The following is a 20,708-nucleotide window of genomic DNA, read 5'->3' as shown; positions in this document are numbered from 1 at the left end:
AAAATGCAGGCAGACAAAAATATAGGGATTGGGAATTCAATGTAATGGTTCTTAGTCATCTCCCAGAGTTCTTTCGCTGGGCATAGCTGGTTCAGTTCATTCCTGCTCCATTGGAACTGATTTGGTTCATCTCATTGCTGAGGATGGCCAGGTCCATCAGAATCAGTCATCATATAGTATTGTTGTTGAAGTATATAATGATCTCCTGGCCCTGCTCGTTTCACTCAGCATCAGTTCATGTAAGTCTCTCCAGGCCTTTCTGAAACCATCCTGTTAAAAATTCACTTTCAAAATAGAAAATATCATTTTATTGAACGACTTACTGCAGTTCAGCAGACATTAAGCACCTATGGTGTGCAAGGAACTGCTTTGTGGACAGACAAAACAAAGTAGTCCCTGCCTGTTAACAGTCTACTGAAGTGAGAGCAGAAAATGCCTCTTAATCCTTTGAAAAGTGAGCATCTCAAAGAGAGAGAGAGGCATTTTGCTCTCAGAACAATCCTGAGATGTACAAGATGTTTGAGTGACATTTGTATTGATGGACGTTAACTATTTGGGAACACATTTTTCTCGCAGCATGGAAAAAAGCAATTCTGCAATGAAATCACTTCACAATGAATCTAGGCTGAATCTTTTTTTAGACAAACCATACCTGCCCTTTATCTGCCAAAACATGGGGGCTTTAATCATTCCTATAATGGATTCCTAGAGTATATAGTTAGAAAATGCCCCTGATTTGGGACAAATTTTTCCTTCAATTTTCCTTGTCAGAAATTGGAAGTCTCCAATAGAATCTCTTTCTTTAGTCTTTTGACTCTTTCTCAGATAATTTGGCATGAACTTCAATGGTTGAACTTGCCCGAGTCTGCTGTCTGTTGTTTATTTACTTTTAACAGTGAATACAAGTTTTGTGAAACACGAAAAAAGACCACAAAATTTAAAAAATCTTGATTGTAACTGACAACTATACTTTTTCCATAACGAACCTTGGCTGTAGCTGGTCACATCAACCAAAAAAAAAATGTGAGTTTTGACCCTTTGGGTAGTTGACAAGTGAAACGGTTGATCAGTCAGCCGAAGAGGGATGAGGAGAAATTGAAGCAAAGAGAAGGCTGGGTTGAGCACAAACTAGGGAGTCCCTGGAGATTTTACAAATCAGACTATTCTTAGGTCTAAAGAGTCATCATATGTTGTGTTCTGGGTGGACAACTATTTAGTCAGATACTCTTTTTTTCTTTAAGGATTTTATATAACTGATCTAATAGAAATGGGGTGTTGAGTGTTTATAGGGAAGAAAGGAGGGTTTTCTGATGATCATGTTTATTGACTAGCCACTATTTTATTTTTAAGAGAACATTCTGACAAAATGAATTTCCTTTTTTTTCAAAGACAATTTTGTTATAGATTCCTTATATAGAGAATGAGCCATAAGATTTAATAATAATTTTTTAAAAAGCATCAAAGGGGAAGGGAAAAATTGAAAATAATTCTTCACTTTATGTGGATAATTTGTCCCTTCTCTCCCTTGTTTCTCCCTTGGATTGCAAGGAGATAGTAAGTCAGGTGGTGCTGAACTGGCCCTGTATGAGACTCGGAAGGGATTGGCCAAAACGGCCTCTGAGGACCCCCCAGAACTGGGTGGAGGAACCCATGAGTGGAGTCCTTCAAATCTGATGAGTTTTAGAGACCTGAACCTGGAGTAGAAAAGAGGGTCTGGCCATGGCTGTGGCTACTGTCCATTTGTTATGGGGGAGGTGAATTGGGGAAGGGGTAATGGAAGAGTCGGCTCTTGGAGCCTTCCTAAGGGGAAGGAGATGGTCTGTCTGAAGAGACAATGAGCTCCCCCTCGTTGCCAGTGGCCTCTCAGAGGCTGGATGACCATAATTCAGGAACGTTTACGAACGTTTACAGAGATTTCTACAGGGTGAGAGATTGACCCAGGCTAGCTTTAAATTCCTTCTCAAAAATTCTCGGCTTTCCTGAGCGAGCCTGGCAACAGGAGAATTGGCTCACTCTGGAGAATAAAAAGACAGCCTCTTCCAGAACATGAGCAGGGCATGCTTGGTTTGGTTTCCCCTTTTCCCTAACCCCCTTCCTCTTTTAAATGCTGCTTTTTATTTTTTCTTGGGTAGGTTTACCCCAATCAGCCATGGCTTCAATGTTTTAGAAAGATGTTAGATTGTGAAGGGTTAAAAACTGGGAAGCAGAGAAAGCCTGCAAAGAGAGGGCAGGATGATGCCCACAAGAATGGGGTCCCACTGCTTGCAGACTCAGTCCCACAATCTTCAAGCAGGGAGAGAAGGGCCCCACTTGGAATCTAGGACTGGCTTTCTCTGTTGAAGAAAGGTCATGGGGTATCAAAAATGCCAGTGTTGTTACCATCTTTTAGAGGGAAGAGGAAGAAGTAGATGAGGCTCCTTATTTTTGTTTCCTGATCGGCAAGACTCTGACCTTCCTCTTTCTGGAACAGCTGTTGAAGAAGAAAGACCATCAGCTGAGTCCTTGTGGCATCATAATGTGCTTTAAACACTAGTCAAAAGGCCACAGACGACACAGTTTTAAGTGAGAAACATCTGGTGGTGGCCGTAGTTGTTTTCTGTCTTGTGTGGAGACTCTTCCTGGAGTAAGGCTCCCCCAGACAGACGTGGGGCTCGTGGTCATCTTGACTCCTCCTCCAGGCAGCTTCATAATCCCAACCCTGGGGTTGCTAGACTGCTGAGAACGGGCGGGATTCGGGTGGCAGAGCACTTCTGGTGCCATTCCTGCAGCCGGGTCTTCCCGGGATGAGGACTCTCAGTTGGAGCCAACTCTGGGCAGAGCCTGTCTGTCGTACCGGACTCCTGAGAGTCACGGTCTCCGGTGCCCTGAGCTGCCGTTACTGTGCCACCCTGTGGAGATTCCCATGGATCAGGTCTGTCCCCAGGACTGAATCCCTTTAGCTCTAGCCTGGGGGCTTCCCTGGATGAACAGAAATGCCTCCTGTTCAGTGCCTCTGACCTCCTCACTTTCCGAGGAAGGCAGCCCCACTTCGCATGGCTCTGTCCCATCTGCCTTTGTCTCCCTTTGGGTCATTTGTATCCTTAGGGTGAGGAGGTGACGAGCAAGTACTTAAATGCTCGTGACATCCAAGCTGAGGAGCCGGGGTTGTTGGGTCAAGGTCTGACTGCGGTCACAGGCCCCTCAGAGGCCCCGGGAAGGGCCTGAAAGCCCCGCGTGGCCCCAGCTACGGCTCAGTGCCCAGGCCATGCTCCCAGTTCTTCAGGCTTGTGCCGGCAGCTGGGGAAATGCTGTGAGTGGCCAGCAGAGGGCAGATGTGTCCCTGCTCATCAGGTACCTCGGCCAGCTCCCTGCGGGGAAAATGCCCGGACTAAGTCACGCTCCTAGATTTTGGAACGAGAGCAAATCTCGGAAATTACTAACGTAACCTTGTCTCGGTGCAAATGAGGAAAATGGAATCCATAGAGCTTAGATGATTAAACCCAAGCACAAAACAACGACTCCCTGGCACTGTCCGATTGAATTTCGGGTGGTTTTGTGGAGAAAGGACAGAGCTCTCAATCCCAGCTCTCAGGAGCTCGTGACTCTCCCAGAGCCTTTTACTTCTGCCAGCCTCTTGTCAGTAAAGTGGGTTAATGCTTATGCCATTTATTTCTTGGCATCTTTATGCAACAGTTGGCTTGATAGAATTTGTGTTGCCTAAACATGAATTGTGTAATAATGAATCACAGGATTATAGAATTCTCAAGGCAAAAGGCACCTCAGAAGCCCCTAAATGCCACCAGTACCTGGCAAATGGTCCTCCAATCTCATCATCCCACTCCCAGGAAGGACATTCCCTGAGGAGAAACCTGCTCCCTCTAGAAACAGCCCATTCCTTTTAGGGATAATGCTTAAAATCTCCAGATGCTTTCCTTTTATGAGTCTTCAATTTGCCTTTTTATAATATCCACTCATTGCTCATGCTTCTCTCTTGTAGGGACCAAATCAAATGCCTCTTCTCCCTGACAGCCCTTCAGATACTTGAACAGGACCATGAAAGATGCCCATTCTCAGCCTTTCCCCAAGTTTTCTCTCAGGTTCATCATTCCTTCAGCTGATCAGCACATGTCATAGAGTCATTTCCCTCCACTGTGCTTGTCACTCTTCTCTGAATGCATTCTAGATTATCAATGGCTTACATAGACTATTTTTTTTATTTTTAATTATTACAGCTTTTTATTTATAAGTTACATGCATGGTTAATTTTTCAGCATTGACAGTTGCAAATCCTTTTGTTCCAACTTTTTCCCTCCTTCCTCTCCCCTCCCCCAGATGGCAGGTTGACCAATATATGTTAACTATTACATAGACTATTACACCCAGAAATGACCATAGCAATCTAGGTCATGGCAAAGTGCAATAAAGATCTCAATCTCCTAATTATTGCAAACCTTACTTCTCAGAATTCAGTTCAAAATCATATTACTTTGTCTCATCATCCTTTTATACTCTTGATTCATATTGAGCCCACTACAAGTCCTAGATCTTTGTCAGCTTCCCCCATCTTATATTTGTGAAACTGATTTTTTAAAGCCTGAGTTTAAAAAAATGGATCATTTACCACTCAGCTTAAATTCAGCTCTGTCATTTCCTATCCATATGACCTTGGACAAATCACTGAGCCATTTTGGGCTTTATTTTCCTCATCTGTAAAATGAAGGGACTGGAATAAATGACCTGTAGTTCCCTTCCTGCTGTGAATCGATGGTTCTGTGATGTCATGTTTATCTCTACTGAATTTCATCAGTGCAGTTTTCTAGTCACTAATAATCTTTTGGAATTCTGGCTGTCAGCCATTGGGTTAGCCATCCCTCCCCATCTGGGGTAGGTTCTAGCTAGGAAGATTCTCCCCAAACCCAGGGCTGTCTGCCTCAGGAGAGATTCCCTATTTCCTGCCTTGATAAAATCCCAAGTGTGACCACCTAAGGAGGCCCAGAGGTTGCCTTTGCCAATTTGATAAGCACGCCATCTGTGCCTTTACCAAAGTCATTGAGAAAAATGTTCAGTAGCCCAGGGCCGAGCCCAGACCATGAGGGCTCAGATGTTTTGAGTTCTCTTACTTTTTCCTTGTTTCTCATATTCCTTTTGCTTCTGTTTTATCCTTTTCCCACTCTCCTTGGCAGAGAAAGTGGAATTAAACTGAGGATGAAGTAGTTCTGCCTTTCCCTGTTGTTACTTATCATTGTCCCGTCCATACTAAGCTGCAGTCTTCCCTATTACATGCTGTGCCATATCGGTATAGGTACTTAGAGGGAACTCACCTAATATGTTATTTTTAAAAGCCACAGAAAGAAGATGGGATGAAGGGTAGGTATCAGATGCTGAAGGCTCAGGTGTGTCATAAACCATCATAACCCGGTGCTGGGGGTGCTGAAGCTCATGATGAGCTGAGGCTATCGGGACAAGGGCAGAGGAGAAAAAAGTTTAGGCCTAAAGAGTTCCCATTACTGGTCTAAAATCAGCTTAGAAGGAGCCTTGAAGGGTCCTGGAAGGGCTGGACCCTTTGCTGTTAACTATTTTTATTAATCACTTGCAAAAAGGCATAGCTGAAATCTGTAGATGAACTTAGACTTAGGAGGGAGATCTAACACTGAATGACAAGGTGAAAATTAAGACTTGACTAGCTAGAACACTGAGCCCATTCTAGTAAGATGAAATTTAATAGGAATAAACGGTCAGCTTCTTATGGGTTCAAAAATCAATTTCACAAGAATAATATGGGGGAAATGTGCTCAGGAACTGAACAGACTGTGACTCAGTGGTGCAACTGGGAAGCCAAAAAGTGAATGGGATCATTTTGGCTGATTTGTGGAAGGACAGGATCAGTGCCATGAAGGAGTTGGAGTTGCTTGACCCGGAGAACATAAAACTTATAATCTTCTTTAAAGGGTCATTCTGTGAAAGAGGGATTGTTTGCTCTGTTAGGTCACAGAGTACAATGCACATCACGGGAGAGTGTTCCAACGAGGCAGATTGTTTGGATATCAAGAAGAACTTCCTTACAATAAAAACTGTCCAAAAGTGGAAAATTTCAGGTAGTAGCTTCCCCCTCCTTGGAGGTCTTCCAGCAAGGATGGACCTTTAGGATATTTTTAGAGGGAAGTCTTTTCCAGCAGGGACAACTGAGGCATGGGCTTTCTGTTCAATTCAGCCATTCTGTGATAGTTAATCTCTTGAGAGGGCTTTAAGGGAAGAAAATACAAAGAAAAGCACTCTGCTGCAACAGCAAATGTGGGAGCCATGGAAGAGAGGAAAGCTTTGGGGAAGAGCAGGATGAATTGGGAGAGGAGGGAGCAGAGCTGCCTAGTAGAGAACTCTAGCATTTGGACGGTCTGAGAGCCCATAAGCCTCATGTTGGTTGTCAAATGAGCGTTCTGGGCTCGATCTAAGAATCATTTGGTGATAGTGGGGAGGAGGAGGATCAAATAGAGATCCAAGGAGAGCCAGACAGACCTTGAGTCAGAATAGAGCCGGGAAGAGAGGTCACGGTCCGGAAACAGGGGAAGGTCTGCCCTGCTGGCCTTGGAACCAGCAGCAGAACCTGGTACTCTTTGAGGGGTGGGGGCCCCTTGACTCGGGGTGCCACATGGACCCCAGCCCCTGCATTGGTGCTGGTGACAATGTCTGTCATGGACTCTTCTGTAGCTTTTTCTGATGGATTATTTTTAGGCCAGTGAGATGGTGGTTCCACTGGAAAGGAAACAAGGGTCCTCTCAATGGGAAAAGCAAAGGAGAGGAGTTTGTGTTTCAGCCAGTCAGTAAGCACTGTAGAGATCTCCGTGTCAGCCTGGGCCGCCTCCTGGGCTCTGGTTCCGCCCCTGACCCAGCCAGGCTGGGAGGTACTAGGTAGAAAGGCTCTCCCCAGACCCAGACCCCGAGACTCTGCCTCGGGAGAGATTCCCTGCTGGGTACTTCTGCCTTGATGAAATCCCAAGTGTGACCACTGAGGCGGCCCGGAGGTTGCCTTTGCCAAGCAACAGCCGATGTAGTTTATCCGGTCTTCCATTTCAGAGAATGGAGAGAGAGCACAGAGAACTCAAATGTCAGTCAGCCCAGACAAACCTCCCAAGACCCCCATCGGGGCCGTCTCAAATGTTTGGTGACCGACCGACCGACTGGTAGAGTCAGGAAGTGCCAAGGGAGTCAGAGCCAAGCCGGATGCTGTGGGCCATGTTGTAGCATTGTTCGTGACCGTGTTATTAGGCAATAAGTTGTATGGAGGATGCGGTATCCTGGTGTACACCGTGGGGGAGATGGGGGCCAGACCACAGAGTCCAGTTATGGGGATTCAAAGTCTGACCTGACCCCCTGTTGTCCTCGATGGTTGGATGTCAGCCCGGAGAGGGGGGTTCTAGTGGAGTGCCCCAGGGATCTGGCCTGAGCCCGGCTCTTCAGACAAGTCACTAGAAGAGGAAGGAGACTTAAGTCTGATCACGTCCAAAAATGGCAGGAAGCCGAGAGTTCAGAGCTGGGAGTGGGAGGGGGGGCAACCACCGAGCAGGGTCAGGGCCAAATCTAATAGGAGGAAACTTAATGGAGCTAAGTGGAAAGGCCCACGTTTGGGTCAGGCCCCTGCGGCAGGGACTCCTTGTCCACCGATTGCCAGTGAGGCTTGGGATAGTAAAGGAGGGACTCCTTTGTGGGATGTTTGGCCTCTGAAGGCCCTTCCCTGGAAGTTGAGTGAGGGCGCCTCACAGCTGGAGCTGCCTCCGAAGGGTAGGAGACGAGAACTCCCCTCCAAGGGAGGCTTTGAGCAGAGACTGGACGCCGCTCATCAGGGAGGCGGCCCAGGGAAGGATAAGTTGGATAGAGGGGCTCCTTCCCATGCAGCCAAGCTACAAGAGCTCATTAAATACCTACTGTGTGCCCAGCACTAATATGCCCTCCCAGGACTGTACCTTTTTTTGGGGGGGGGGTAGATAATGCTCCCAGGCTGGGAAATAAAGGTACGTGCAGAAAGACCACACGGTGGTGGGGCTGGGGCCAGCAAGGTGCTGAGACCTGGGGGGAAAGGCAGAGAGAAGGGGGAAACACGAAAGGCCTGGGTGAGGGCTGTGGCAGATGGCCGGGGATGAGGAGCAGCAGAGGAGCTTGGCTTGGTGGCCAGTAGGGGTGATGAGCCTGCAGAGAGAGGCCGGAACTGTGCTGGGGGGTAGGGCTGAGACAGTGGGGACCCTCCCCGGCTTAGTGAGCAGGGATGTGACTTGGTCAGACCGTGCTTTAGGAGCATCCGTTTGGCAGCTAGTGCTGAGGAGGAGGAGTTGAAGGGACAGGGAGGCCAGGTAGGAGGCTCTTACAGGAGCTAGTCCAAGAGAGCTCATGAGGGCCCAGACCAGGGCACGGGGCACACAGAGCGCAATGATCTGCTCACTAAGCCATGCTCTGCCCTGTCCTGGGGAGAAAATCACCGTTTCTTGGGCCTTTTCTGTCCTCACCCAGGGCTCCTGGGAAGGCTAAGGTTCCTAAAGCTTTCCTTGGGTCAGGATCATATGAATGTGAATGTGTATGTGAGGGAGGGAGAAAGACAGACAGACAGGGAAAGCGAGAGACAGAGACAGAGACATACAGGGAAAGAAAGTGAGACAGGGACTAAGAGAAGAGAAACGAGAGAGATGGGAGAAAGAGAAGGGAGGAATGGGAGTATCTCTGCAGACCACTCAGGGGGCAGGGAAAGATGTCTCCTTCCTGCTAGTTCTAGAAGCTTGTGGGCATGGCCATGAGGTGAAGCGGGACCGCAAAGCCCGGCAGCTGGCGTAGTGTCCGTGGGGGAGCGTGCTGAAGCTCCAGCTGCTGATGCTCTGCTCTCTGAGAGGCTGATGAGAGAAGTCCTCGGGCCTCCCTCGGAGGGCAGCCTCCCGTGACCCGCCCAGGACCACTGGGGCAGAACGGCGGTTTTGAGGGCAGAAGCTGGCAAAGGTCTGGACCATATGGCTTGTAGAAAGCTGCCCGGTGACAGGAACAGTGCCATGTAGCCCTCTCTAAGGCACCTGCCCTCCACATACTGGTGAAGGTTGGAGACAATTGGCCTCCTCTCCATGGACTCGTAGCCGCTGAAATAGCTTTCAGCTCGGAAGATGGTGGGGCAGCAGGATGGCCGGGGGGCTGCGAGCTGTCCGTGGCTGGAGGTCCGTGCTGCTGGTCAGGGGAGGGGCTCTCCTCCCACCCTCAGCTAGCGGAGTAGTCTGCGGACATGTAGGAACGGTAGAGTGAGCCCAGTGAGACGGCGGCTCTGTTGGAAATGAAGCAAGTATTATCTCAACAGGACAAACAGCCAAGAGGGAGCAGGAGGGAGTGGGCAGCCTCGGCATCAGCCTGGACCCCGGCCTGGATCCCCGGGCCACCCTCGGACGCGGGCTGAAGGGAGCTGCCGGCTAAGGCGGTTCTCCCGGAGCCCAGGCCCGTCTGCACTAGTCAAGGTTCATTGCTGGGTGTTGCTTATCCTGATGAAATCCCAGGTCTGGCCACCCCCCGGTGTCCCTCTATTGGGGATTCAATGACCCCCCCCGCCGTGTTGCAGATGTCCAGCTCCCCCAAAGTCAGGTTGTACAGGCAGCAGGGGAGCTTCCGGAGGGTCCCGTGGCTAGCCCTCCCAACTGGGGATTGCTGGATCCCCACAAACAGAAAGTTGAGGGGCTTCCAGCTCCTGGAGGGGCCCTTTGCATGTCCGGCCCCAGCGATCTTCACCTCGGCTTTCTTTTCAGGTACTGCGACTGCTTCGCCAACGGGGACTTCTGCAACAACTGCAACTGCAACAACTGCTACAACAATTTACGCCACGAAATCGAGCGGTTTAAAGCCATTAAGGTAAAGCGCCCAGGCGGGCTGAGTGTGGGGGATCGGGCGTGGCAGCCGGGCAAAGGACTGCTGGGCCAGGGGCTGCCTGGCGAGGGCTGCTGGGTGAGGGGCTGCTGGGCCAGGGGCTACAGGGTGAGGGACTGCCAGGCAAGGGGCTACAGGGTGAGGGCTGCCCTCGTCAGGCGCCCAAAGGCTTCTTAGCCTGAATCTAGAAGGAAGAGAGTCCCACAGCTTGGCTAGCAGGCAGAGGGCACTTCCCGGGTGCTGGCCCTGCCCTGTGGGAAAATGAAAACGACACGGTTTGCGACTTTTAGTCATTCCAATTAATTGAATTGCCCACTTGAAATGTGGAGAAATCGCTCCTTCATGTGGCTGAAAATACTGTCCAGACACCAACTCTGGTTGCACGGCCGCAGAGAGAGCGCCAGGCCACAGATTCCCCCTCTTACCTGTAAACTTCAACCAGAAAGACCTTTGCTTAAAGGAAAAAGCTCTCTCTAAAGTACAAAAATTAGCCGTGCGACCCTGGGCGAGTCGTTTAATCCCAATTGCCTCAGCAAAAAAAAAAAAAAAAGTTCAAAGATTGCTTTTATAAACGTAGCTGCAAAAGAAGCTGCTGAATTAAAGGTAAAGTTTTTAAATTTAATTTTAAAAAGTGTTGCCATAGTTACTAGGGTAACTGACTGTGTGCAAAGGATATGTTGCAAATATGAAAACATGGGTAAGGATGTGTATATAGAGATGTAGATAGGGATGTATATACAATATATATAGGGGCATGTGTGTATATGTGGTGTGTGTGTGTGTGTGTGTACATACACCTGAAATGTAGTATTTAGTAAGATGCACTAAAACATTGGGGGAATTTTTCCTCTCTCTCTTCCTTGTCTTTCAGGCCTGTCTTGATAGAAACCCAGAAGCCTTCCAGCCCAAGATCGGGAAAGGGAAACTGGGGGATATTAAGCCTCGCCATAACAAAGGATGCAACTGTAAGAGGTCAGGCTGTCTGAAGAATTACTGTGAGTGCTATGAGGTGAGCCATCGGCGTCTCAAAACCCTTCACTTTGTCTGACTCAGGTAACGCGGTCCACACAAATGCCCGCCCCGTTTAAAAAAAAAAAGAGAACGACAGCTCATTCCCAGCTCCAATTTATTCAATTGTTTCTCACAATCATCTGAATTGCTAAGAGCCGGTCAGAGACATTTGGTGACGTCTACTACTAAGTCAGCTTAACCTAGCACTGAGTAAGGCGCTGTTCCGGGTGCTGAGGATACAAAGAGCAAAAGGAAAATAACTTCACTCTGAAGCATCGGGGTGCTGGACCCTGGAGCTTCCCACAATCAGGAGTCCCAGGGGTTCCATGGGAATAAGTGTCGAGGTAGCATTGGAACTCCGGTCTTCCTGACCAAGCCCCCCGCTCTGTCCACAGCTCTCTTCCTGGCTGCCTTAAATAGTCTAGCCCACATGTTGCCTTCCGAAGGCCGCCCCTAGACCAGCAGTGAAGAGACTGAGGATCCAGAGGGACCCCTGGGACCTCCAGCAGTGTAAGAATGATATGCAGATGGGCTCCCTAACCCCACTGCAGCACTCCCGGGCCCGGTGTCCAGTGTTGAGGGGCCACAGCTCCTGCCTCTAGAAGCGCCTTTCGTTGGAGCCCTTTCTCCGTTGAAGACTCCAAGGCCACGAGGAGTTGATTTTTCTTGTCAGTTCCAAGGTCCTGAGTTACTTTGAGGAGCTCCAGGAGGTCCTGGTTCTTCACTTGGGTGCCCAGGAACCTTGTCTGGGGTTGTTCCACAATGAAAGTGGACCTCAGTAGTAAAAGGATGTTCATAGAGATTATGAATATGTTATCATCCATATTAGTGTGTAAGATGAGATTTCCCTGGTCTGCTCTCATTCAAACCCTCTGCCATGGGGCAATCCCCAAAGCCCTCTGGGCCTCTTTCGAGGTCCCCTGGCACAGTGCTTCCCCCTGGAAGATGACTCAGGTCCTCACCATAGCTCTTCTCCAAGACGGGAAGTGCCAGAGAGGACCAAGCTGGGGGTTGTGGGCAGAGCAGGAGGGCTGTCGGTTTTCTCTAGTTTCCTCCCTCTACTTCCTCCCTGTCTTCTTCCTCCTGCCATGGAAATGTAGAGGAAATCCCTCTGCAAAAGAGAAACCTTCACCTAATGAAGGTGGGGTCTTTTGAGGGGAGGGAAGACTTGTGAACATCATTCATAGAAGAATTCCCTGGGCTATTCCAGGCTTCCTGACACATCTGGACCCTTGGGTGGTAAGAGATTATTAGAAATCTGGGCAACAGAAGAAAGTCCAAGGACTTTTTGTTTTAAAGGAGGGTGCCACCATGGTGGCAGTAGGGAAGGCTTAATGTTGCTGCTCCCACAGAGACCATCCTGACAATGGCGGCTCCTCTTATCGGGGTCCCCAGTGCATGTCAATCAGCATTCGTTTCTCATTGTGCTGAATTCTGATTTTTCAAAAGTTTTTTCTTAAATTATAATGAAAATGAAAACATTTTATGTTATAGCCAATTGGTAGTTATCATCATCATTATCAATGACTAGACTCTGCCTTTATCTTTTAAAGGTAAAATAAATTTTATTTGTAAATTATTTATAAATTAATTAAGGTGGAATTTGGCCCAAGATTGTGGCCCAATTATTTATTTATCTATTTATTTATTTGTTTGTTCATTTTAAAGCTTTTTTCAAAACGTATGCAGGGATAATTTTTCAACATTAACCCTTGCAAAACCACAAGGTTCCAATTCCTCCCCCCCCCACTCCCTCCTTTAGATGAGAAGTAATCCATTATATGTTAAACATGTGGCCCCATTATTAAAATGACATTAGCCCCATCTCCTTGGTTCATAGGCAGGGAGCAAATCACGGGCTGTCTCCCCATTTTCCAGGAGGGCTCAGATAGGAATCCTTGATCTTTCTCCCAAGGGCCCTTTGCAGTGGCCACTGCCCCCCAGCGAGAAAGGGGGCAAACACACTTTGCTCACTGCCTGGCTAATGTACTTGGGCAAAGACAGACATAAAAACAGTACGCTGTGCACATGCATGTCTCTCCTCCAAACCGCATTCATGCAGGGTTCTGAAGAACGAGAAGCACGAAGACTGTAAGTCAGCTCTGCTGCCCCATCCCCCTTCTGCCTCTTGTTCACATCTTTATCCTCTTTTATGTGGAAACTGGAAGATTTTCTCTGGAACTGGAAGAGCTTTCTCTTTGATCTCCTCCTGCACACTTCCCCCACCACTTAAGATTCAAAATGGAGTCGGCCAGTTTAAAATAAGACTTTCTTTTTCTTTTCTTTTTCCTTTTTTGGGCGCGTAGAGCTCTTTCTACACATTGTAAGCATTTATTGTTTTCTTGATTGAATTTTATTAACCAAAGCATTTATGTTGCCAGGCCAAAATTATGTGTTCTTCTATTTGCAAATGTATTGGTTGCAAAAATTATGAAGAAAGCCCAGAACGCAAAACTCTGCTGAACATGCCCAACTGTGTGGAGATTGGGGGGCCTGAAGGCAGCCATCTTTTCTCGCCATCGAAATTTGCTGTGTTGCCCAAGTTCAGGAAGGACAGGTAGGCAACTTGCACTTGTAGCGCAGCTCTGGAGGGAAGGCAGGGAGAAATCTGCACCTGGTCATCGGTGTTTCTCGGGTGTTTGCACACGTTACCAGTGGGGGCCAGAAGGAGGACTCTGGGCATGTTTATCTGGAGACAGGAGGGACTTACTCAGGGTCGCACAGGCAGGAAGTGTCTAAGGCTGGATTAGCACTCGGGTCTTCCCCAGTCCAAGGCCAAAAGTCTGTCCACTGTGCCACCGAGCTGCCCACCCCCCTGAGGTTCTAGTGGACTATAAGTTTAATGTGTGTCAACAATAGAACATAGCAGCCCCCCCAAAAAATGTGGGGGTCAGAGACCCTCTGCCATGGACCTCTGCTAGAGAAATTTGGGCCCCAAAGGATTTTTGAAGAGACCAGAGAAAGCAGCCAGGCCTGGGGAAGGGCCCAGAGGTCAAGCCTTAGGAGGAACAGTTGAGAAAGCTGAGAGGCTTTGGCTGAGAGGGAGGGCCCAAAGGGCCTAGGGGCCGCCCCTCAGGGGTTTGAGGAGCCCTCCCGTTGGCCCCAAAGCTGACTAAGAGGCTCCTGGGCCCACACAGCCTAGACTGGGCTTGTCCAGCCTTTGGGGAGAGCTCCAGGGAAGGCCTGGGGGGCTGGGAGGGGCACAGTGCCAGGACGCTCACCCTGACCTTCCTCATTCTCTCTCTGTCCTCCCAGGGCAGGCAGATTATGTCTGTTCCCGATTGGGGAGGTCTTCACATCCTTGTGGCCTTCTCTTCTCCAGGATAAATGTCTGGTCTTTGGCTGAGCCTTCTCAGGAGCCCCCTGCTTTCCCCATTCTGGCTACCCCCAACCAAAGGCTCGGCCCCCAGTCCTTTTAAAAATATGCTGCCCATAACATGACTAGGAAGGGCAGAGATAGTGTCATTGCAATCACCTTGATTCCCTTCACTGCCACACGGATTTCTTGAGCACCTACTATGTGCCAGGTGCCCTGCTCAGTGCTGACACAAAAAAATGAAGTGGTTCCTTCCCTCAGGGAGCTGATACTCCATTGACTTAGAGTTGGTAGAGGCTCTTGTGTAGCATAACTATAAGATTTTCTCTGCCCAGTTTTATCCAAACACAGCCATAAAATGCACTTAATACACCCACAAATCTCTGAGGAATTGGCAGGGCAGCTGCCTCCTCCATTTAACCATGTTTGCAGATTTTTGTTTGCTTTATCTTTGTTTTTCAAGTAAATATATGGATGCACTCACCATAATCTACCACTTGAATTTTTCATAAAACATTCATGTAGATTTTTTGCTTAATCTTTTTCTGGGTACAGAGGTTGTTTATAACTCCCCCCCGCCTTTAGCTCAGGGGAAAATCCATGGCTGGGCCTAAGAATACAAATATTAGCAATAATAATAATGGGTAACATTCATGTAGCACCTACTATGTGCCAGGCACTGTGCTAAGTGCTTTAAAGTAATTAACTCATGTGAGCCTCAGAACAACCCCACAAGGTGGGTGCAGTTATTGTCCCCATTTTACAGATGGGGAAACTGAGGGAGACACGGGGGCTTAGTGATTTGCCTGGATCACTCATATAATAAGTACCTGACTCCAGGCCCAGCTTTTTATCCACTGGGACACGTACTGTGAGTATCGTGTCATTAGCCTTCCTACAAGACTCGGTGTGGAAGTCAGAGCACCTTGGCTCCTCCCTCTCCCTGAGCAGCCCCTGAACAAAACAGTGAGGGCCTAGCTCTGAGCCCCCTCAGCCCCTCGGGTCCTTGGGGCCTGGCCTAGGAAAGGCCTGGGGTGGCTCAGCTCACCTGCCCTCATTGAGGTGGAGAGTGGGAGTCCCTGGCAGCACCCGCAGCTGGAGCACTTGGCAGGTGGGGGCTGTTGCCTTGGGACCAGCTGAGCTTTATGGGGGGCTCCCTGTCTCCGAAGGAGGCTCTTGTAGGGGCTTTGGCAGCTCTGGCGTCAGGGTCAACCAGGTGACAACAATTTATTTTATTGAGGTTTTTAGCTTTAGCTTTAGCTGGACCTTATCCGGAGCCCCGAGGTCAAAGTGACTGGTCTGCTCGTACCAAAGTCCGGCTTCAGCGATGGGGCATCTGGGTCTCTCTGGCTCTCTGGGGGCCTTGCTGGGTAATTCTGCCAAGGATGCTCAGAACCCGCCAGCATCAGGAAGGCTGCGGTTTTATTTTCTGTGATGGTTCAGTGGGGAACTGGCTCAGGACATCATGGCAGACCTGGGCTTATTTGCCATGTGATGGTTGGCAGGACTCATGAGTCCAAACCTTTTGTTCACTGTAAGTGGGGTGGTGGGGGTCCAGCTCCAGTGAATAGTGAGAGGGTGGTTGTGGGTTTAAAATGCACGAGCCGGGCGGGGTCTGTCCACAGTTCGGTTTATTAATCTGAGAGCCAGAGTTGATCCAGTTTAAGCTGATGCTGCATTAAGAGCGGATCAAGCCAGAAGCTCGTATGGCATTAACACCGGATGTCTCCAGGGGCACCGTGTGTGTACATTCCCGTGTAGACCATACTCTGACATTTGGTTTGACGTGAACTTTAGCAGTAACTGGCAATGACAAGGTGCCTCTCTCAGCCGAGTCGTTAGTAGTGGTCCGTGGGTCCTTGTTGCCGTCAGGGCGTCCTTCCCCGAGGTTGCCCCTAGTTTGCCTCGTGTCTCTCGTGCCTTGCTGAGCCGTGCGCCCTCACAGAGCGGGTCTCGAGCACCCCCGGACCGGCCCCTTCCGCACGCGGACTTGTCGGGCGCTTGACGTGTCCCTCTGGTCCGTCTCCCACAGGCAGCCTTACACCTGCATCTCCTGGGAGGTGGTGGAAGCCACGTGCGCCTGCCTGCTGGCCCAGGGGGAAGAGGCCGAGAAGGAGCACTACTCGGAGTGCCTGGCGGAGCAGATGATCCTCGAGGAGTTCGGGAGGTGTCTGTCCCAGATCCTCCACACGGAATTCAAGTCCAAGGGGCTGAAAGTCGAGTAGACGGGCGGCGCGCCCAAGTCTCTCCCGCGACAAGGACCCGAATGGACTCTTATCTTGGTATTTGTAGGAAAGGGGCGGCCAGATCTGGTCCAGGGCGTCCCCTGGAACCCGAAGGGCGTCCCATGGGCCCCCAAATGTAGGAAATCGATTGACTAGAGAGACTGTCTCCATGTGCCCACCATTACCTGGGGGAGGGGGTTGTGGATTCCCAGCATCCCTGCTAGCTCTCTGGATTGGGAAACAGTCCCATAGAGGCTGAGCCTTTTGGCAGAAAAATCAAGGCTGGGTCCGGTTCTCGGGACCTCGCCCTCTCCAGAGAATTCCCTTACAGACAGACTCGCTCCGCCCTGACAAGCTCTTTGGAAATCTTTGGTCGGGCGTTTCCCACCCAGCCCTCATGCAACAGCCACAATTGCTGAAGAACCAAGAATTGTTGAATGCTCTGAGAATGTCCGTAGTGTTAGCGTCCCCGGAAGTCACTCAGGGACCCTGCTCGGCCTAGTGGCACCCGTGGCTCTTGGTGCCCGGGGCTTCTTCTAGAACTTGCTGATCCGGCCCTCGGTGGTTTCTCTCGAGTTCCCTTTTTCAATGAGTTTCTGCATTGTTAGTGCTTTATGTTGTTGTTATTACTGTGGTTTATAAAATCTAGGTAAAGGAGGTGGCCTTGATGAGCAGACAGGCTCTATTAGCCCCGGGCCTGGGGACATCCACGAGTGCTGGAAAGGACTCAAACATCCCCCCACTGAAACATGTCACGGAACCCACCCACCCCCGTCTGTCATCGGGACTCAGTGACAGACGGACATTCACAATGTCCTCTTCCTGTGGACACAGAAGCAGCTGAATCAGCCTTTCCAGAAAGCTCTGCCTCTGTTTCCTCTTTGCTTTGTTTTAGGGCTGGCTCCAAGCCTCCATCAGGGAGAAGAATAACTCTCAGTCCCTGGGGAGAGACTCCTTACAGAGATTGGGAGCCCTCGGTCCTTTCCCTAGTCCAGCCCCCACATAGCATTTGAGGGTCTGGAACCTTTAAGAAAAGGCCCAAGGCAGGTGAAGGGGAGGTGGATGAGCTCAATGAGCAGCTCTCCGTATCCGAGTCCTCCTGGGTTCCCCATGGACTCTGACTGAGTCAGGGGGAGCCCCGGTGCATCAGGGTAGGGCTGCCTGAGGCTTGATGGAAGTAGTGGAGGAGGACACGGCTCTCTGAAGGAAACCTGGAGCCCAACACACAGGAGTCCACCGCAGCCTGGGCTGCAAAGTTCTCAGAAGTCTGAGATGGCGGAGGGAGGGAGGAAGCTGGAAGGCCAGGCCAGGTCAGGTGCTGCTCTCCGGGGAGGGGCTTTCTCAGTTCAGACTTGGGGACTGCCTCCCCCTCATGGCTGAGCTGCGGGCAGGGCCGGGCGTTGGGTGCCCGCTGCAGCCAGGCCTTCCTCAACCCAAACTGGAAGGAAAGCCCGAGAGCTCGCTCTCCTCTGGCTCCGGGAGGGCCCCTTCCTGCGAGACCTCCAGAAAGAGAGAACCTGACTGAAGCCAATGGGGGAAGAGCCAGCCCCGTACCTGAGCCCGAGATGAAAATCTCTTTAAGTGCAAGCCCACGCACACATACACATACATACACACATACATATACATACATGTGTGTGTGTGTGTGTGTGTGTGTGTGTGTGTGTGTAAAACACTGCTGCAATGTAGATTATCTAGGATCACCAAAGACCATACAATTATACTTTATCTCCAATGGGAAAAAACTGATAGCTTCTTATTTAAAATCCGTGCTCTTATTTCATGCTGTGGTAAGGAATCTTATCTGCTATCAAAAAGCACAAATGATAAAACTCATGACCTGAGGATTGTTAACCTCCCCACACACACACACACACACACACCCCTTCCAGCCTCACCTGGTCCCTCTCCAGAACCAGGCAGGACACCAGAAACCCTCCAGATAAATGCTGAAAGGCTTCTCTTCTCCTCCATCCCTTCCTCTCACTGATGGCCAGAAGCCCGGGGCTGGCCAGAGTTGGCAGCTCTTGTCTTGTTCTCTCAGTCATTTGGCAATGGTACCATTTGCTCTCTTCTCCCAGCTGCCTCGGTGGTCAGAGAAGTAGAATGGGCTGCCATGAGCATGTGCCTGGAAAATGAGACCAATTCCAGTTATGTTCTTGCTTGCATAGCTCTACTTTGAGTTTTATTTAACCAGATGAGCCACTATCTGAGTCCTAAAAGAGAGAGAATTGAGAAGGACCCAAGACCACGAGCACTGCTTGCTCCCTGGGAGCTTCCTTCTGATTCTCTGGGAGTGAATTCATCCTTCTCTCTTGGAAGAGAGTTGAGTCCATGCAGAACCCAAATGCAAAGCTTTCCTGTATTTCCCTGCAAAAGAAATGAGGAGCCTGAGTCCTTCCCATGGGCCAGTGGGCTGGTGTCCAAAGAGAGGAGCAGGGGTGGATGGGAGGGGGAGGATGGGCAGAGCGGCGCTGCTGGGGCTCCCTCGACGGGGAGCTGAGAAATATCTACGCTGATGTAGCCATTGCAGCCAATGGATTGGGGGGAAGGGAACTTCTGTTCTCAGAGGTCAGGATGGGGAGCATGATTTGCCTTCATACAAAAGGAAACTGAGTTGTCTGAACTGAGAAGATTGTCTCACTGGTCACAGTCACAGTGGCCACCGTTACCTCTCTAACCTTGAGGCTTTTTCTTCTACTTAGTATTGGTTTAACCACTTAGCTGCTATAATTTACTGACTTGGTAAAAGAATTCTCTGATAGCTAATTGAAATGTTTTTTCTTTAATTCTTGTTATTCTTGGATATTTATTTTTTGTAATAAGCAAAAATTATCAGGGTTATCCCTCGATATAATAAAGTAAAACAAGACAGTTTTCTTTCATAGTTAGTGTATCAGTTGCTAGTATAAATTGCCTAGGATTAAGTGTTAGTTCTCTTGATTTGGGCAAAATTTAATACCCAATTTAGCTGTAGTCTACACGTTAGACTCCACTATGGCTCAGATTATTTATTGTTACAGGAAAATTATATGTACTGGTATTTTGATTTAGAAAATAAATATTTTCTAATTTTAAGTACTGTGTTTTTATTATCAAACATTATTTTAATTTCCTATTAAACATTTTGAAAAGGCTATGAGGTTAATTAGCTTATCCTTATTTAACAACAAGTCCTTATTTAGAAACCATTGGGGAGTGCATCTCCTCGATCTGCCGGCTGAGCCCCCAGAAGCCTTGTTCTCAAGTGAAAGCTTTCTTTTTTCTAACTTAGATGTTAGGCCTTCCCAAAATCCTTTTCTTTTTCTTTCCTTCATTACCTGGAGAATATTCTGCAAACTATTTGTCACATTTGCAAGGCTCTGAAATCCCTTTTGTGTTTCTAATTGATCCCAAGAGAACAGAAGGTCATCAAATATGCCCCAAAAGCCAAATACCAAATTTTGACACGAAAAGAGCTTGTGTCACCTGCTCTGTATTCCATTAGAAATATTTATTTTTGATATATATAGTCATCTGACCTTTTCTTAATAGCTTTTTATTTTCAAAACACATGCAAAAGATTTTAACGTTCACCTTGGCAAAACCTTGTGTTCCAAATTTTTCTCCCTCCTTTCTCCCCGTCCCTCCCTTAGACAGCAAATCCATGTAAACATGGGCAATTCTTCTATACATATTTCCACATTTTTCATGCTGCAAAAGAAAAATAGTTTTATTACTTGCTCAATTTTTACTCTAGTTATTTACTTTCAGTTGCTCATCCCCCCTTAGGAGGAGGATGTTTGGGTCTAATCGGACAGGAGTACATAGGTAACAAACAACAGCACACTCTGTAAGTAGGTCACAAATGAATTGCCCTAAGAGATACCTTATTCCAATTGTAATCAAAAGCAGTGATTAGATCTAATGAGTTTCCTCTAGAAAAGCATGTTCAGTTACTATGTTTAAATGGTATTCCATCCCCTTGGATTGCTGCTCACAAATCCTTTGCATCATCTTGTGTAATTTGCTTGCATTTCAAAGCAAGTTCTCATAGATATAAGAATGAATTCCACATTAAATAATAACCCTCAGTAAAATTGGTAACAAGATAAACCATAAGTCACTCTCACCAAAGCACTAATTGTGCTGAAATTCTCCTCTTTTAACACAAAACAGAAAACATCTACAATATTAACTTGACTAAATAATAGAATTAATTTTGGTTTCACAAATTCTTATGTCATTGCCTAGTTATTCCCACGCTACTGGGAGGTAACTTGTACCTTGTCTTATACAGGGATATATAACAAGTAACG

The 20,708-nt window shown here is 48.5% G+C and overlaps 1 protein-coding gene across 1 annotated transcript in view; it reads left to right on the top strand.

The window, feature by feature from the left end:
• TESMIN (testis expressed metallothionein like protein) overlaps positions 1-18,065 on the top strand; it is a 50,289-nt gene extending 32,224 nt beyond the window's left edge. Inside the window, exons 6-9 of the mRNA XM_051965181.1 lie at positions 9,741-9,843; positions 10,730-10,867; positions 13,251-13,426; positions 16,218-18,065. Of these exons, the coding sequence (XP_051821141.1) occupies positions 9,741-9,843; positions 10,730-10,867; positions 13,251-13,426; positions 16,218-16,410 (610 nt within the window). The 3' untranslated portion in view covers positions 16,411-18,065. The remainder of the gene's footprint in view (positions 1-9,740; positions 9,844-10,729; positions 10,868-13,250; positions 13,427-16,217) is intronic.
• The last annotated feature ends 2,643 nt before the right edge of the window (positions 18,066-20,708 follow it).

This window comes from Antechinus flavipes, chromosome 6, assembly GCF_016432865.1.
Source record: "Antechinus flavipes isolate AdamAnt ecotype Samford, QLD, Australia chromosome 6, AdamAnt_v2, whole genome shotgun sequence".
Lineage (NCBI taxonomy): Eukaryota > Metazoa > Chordata > Mammalia > Dasyuromorphia > Dasyuridae > Antechinus > Antechinus flavipes.
Note: the sequence above shows the minus strand (reverse complement) of the source record. Positions and strands in the feature narration are given on the sequence as shown.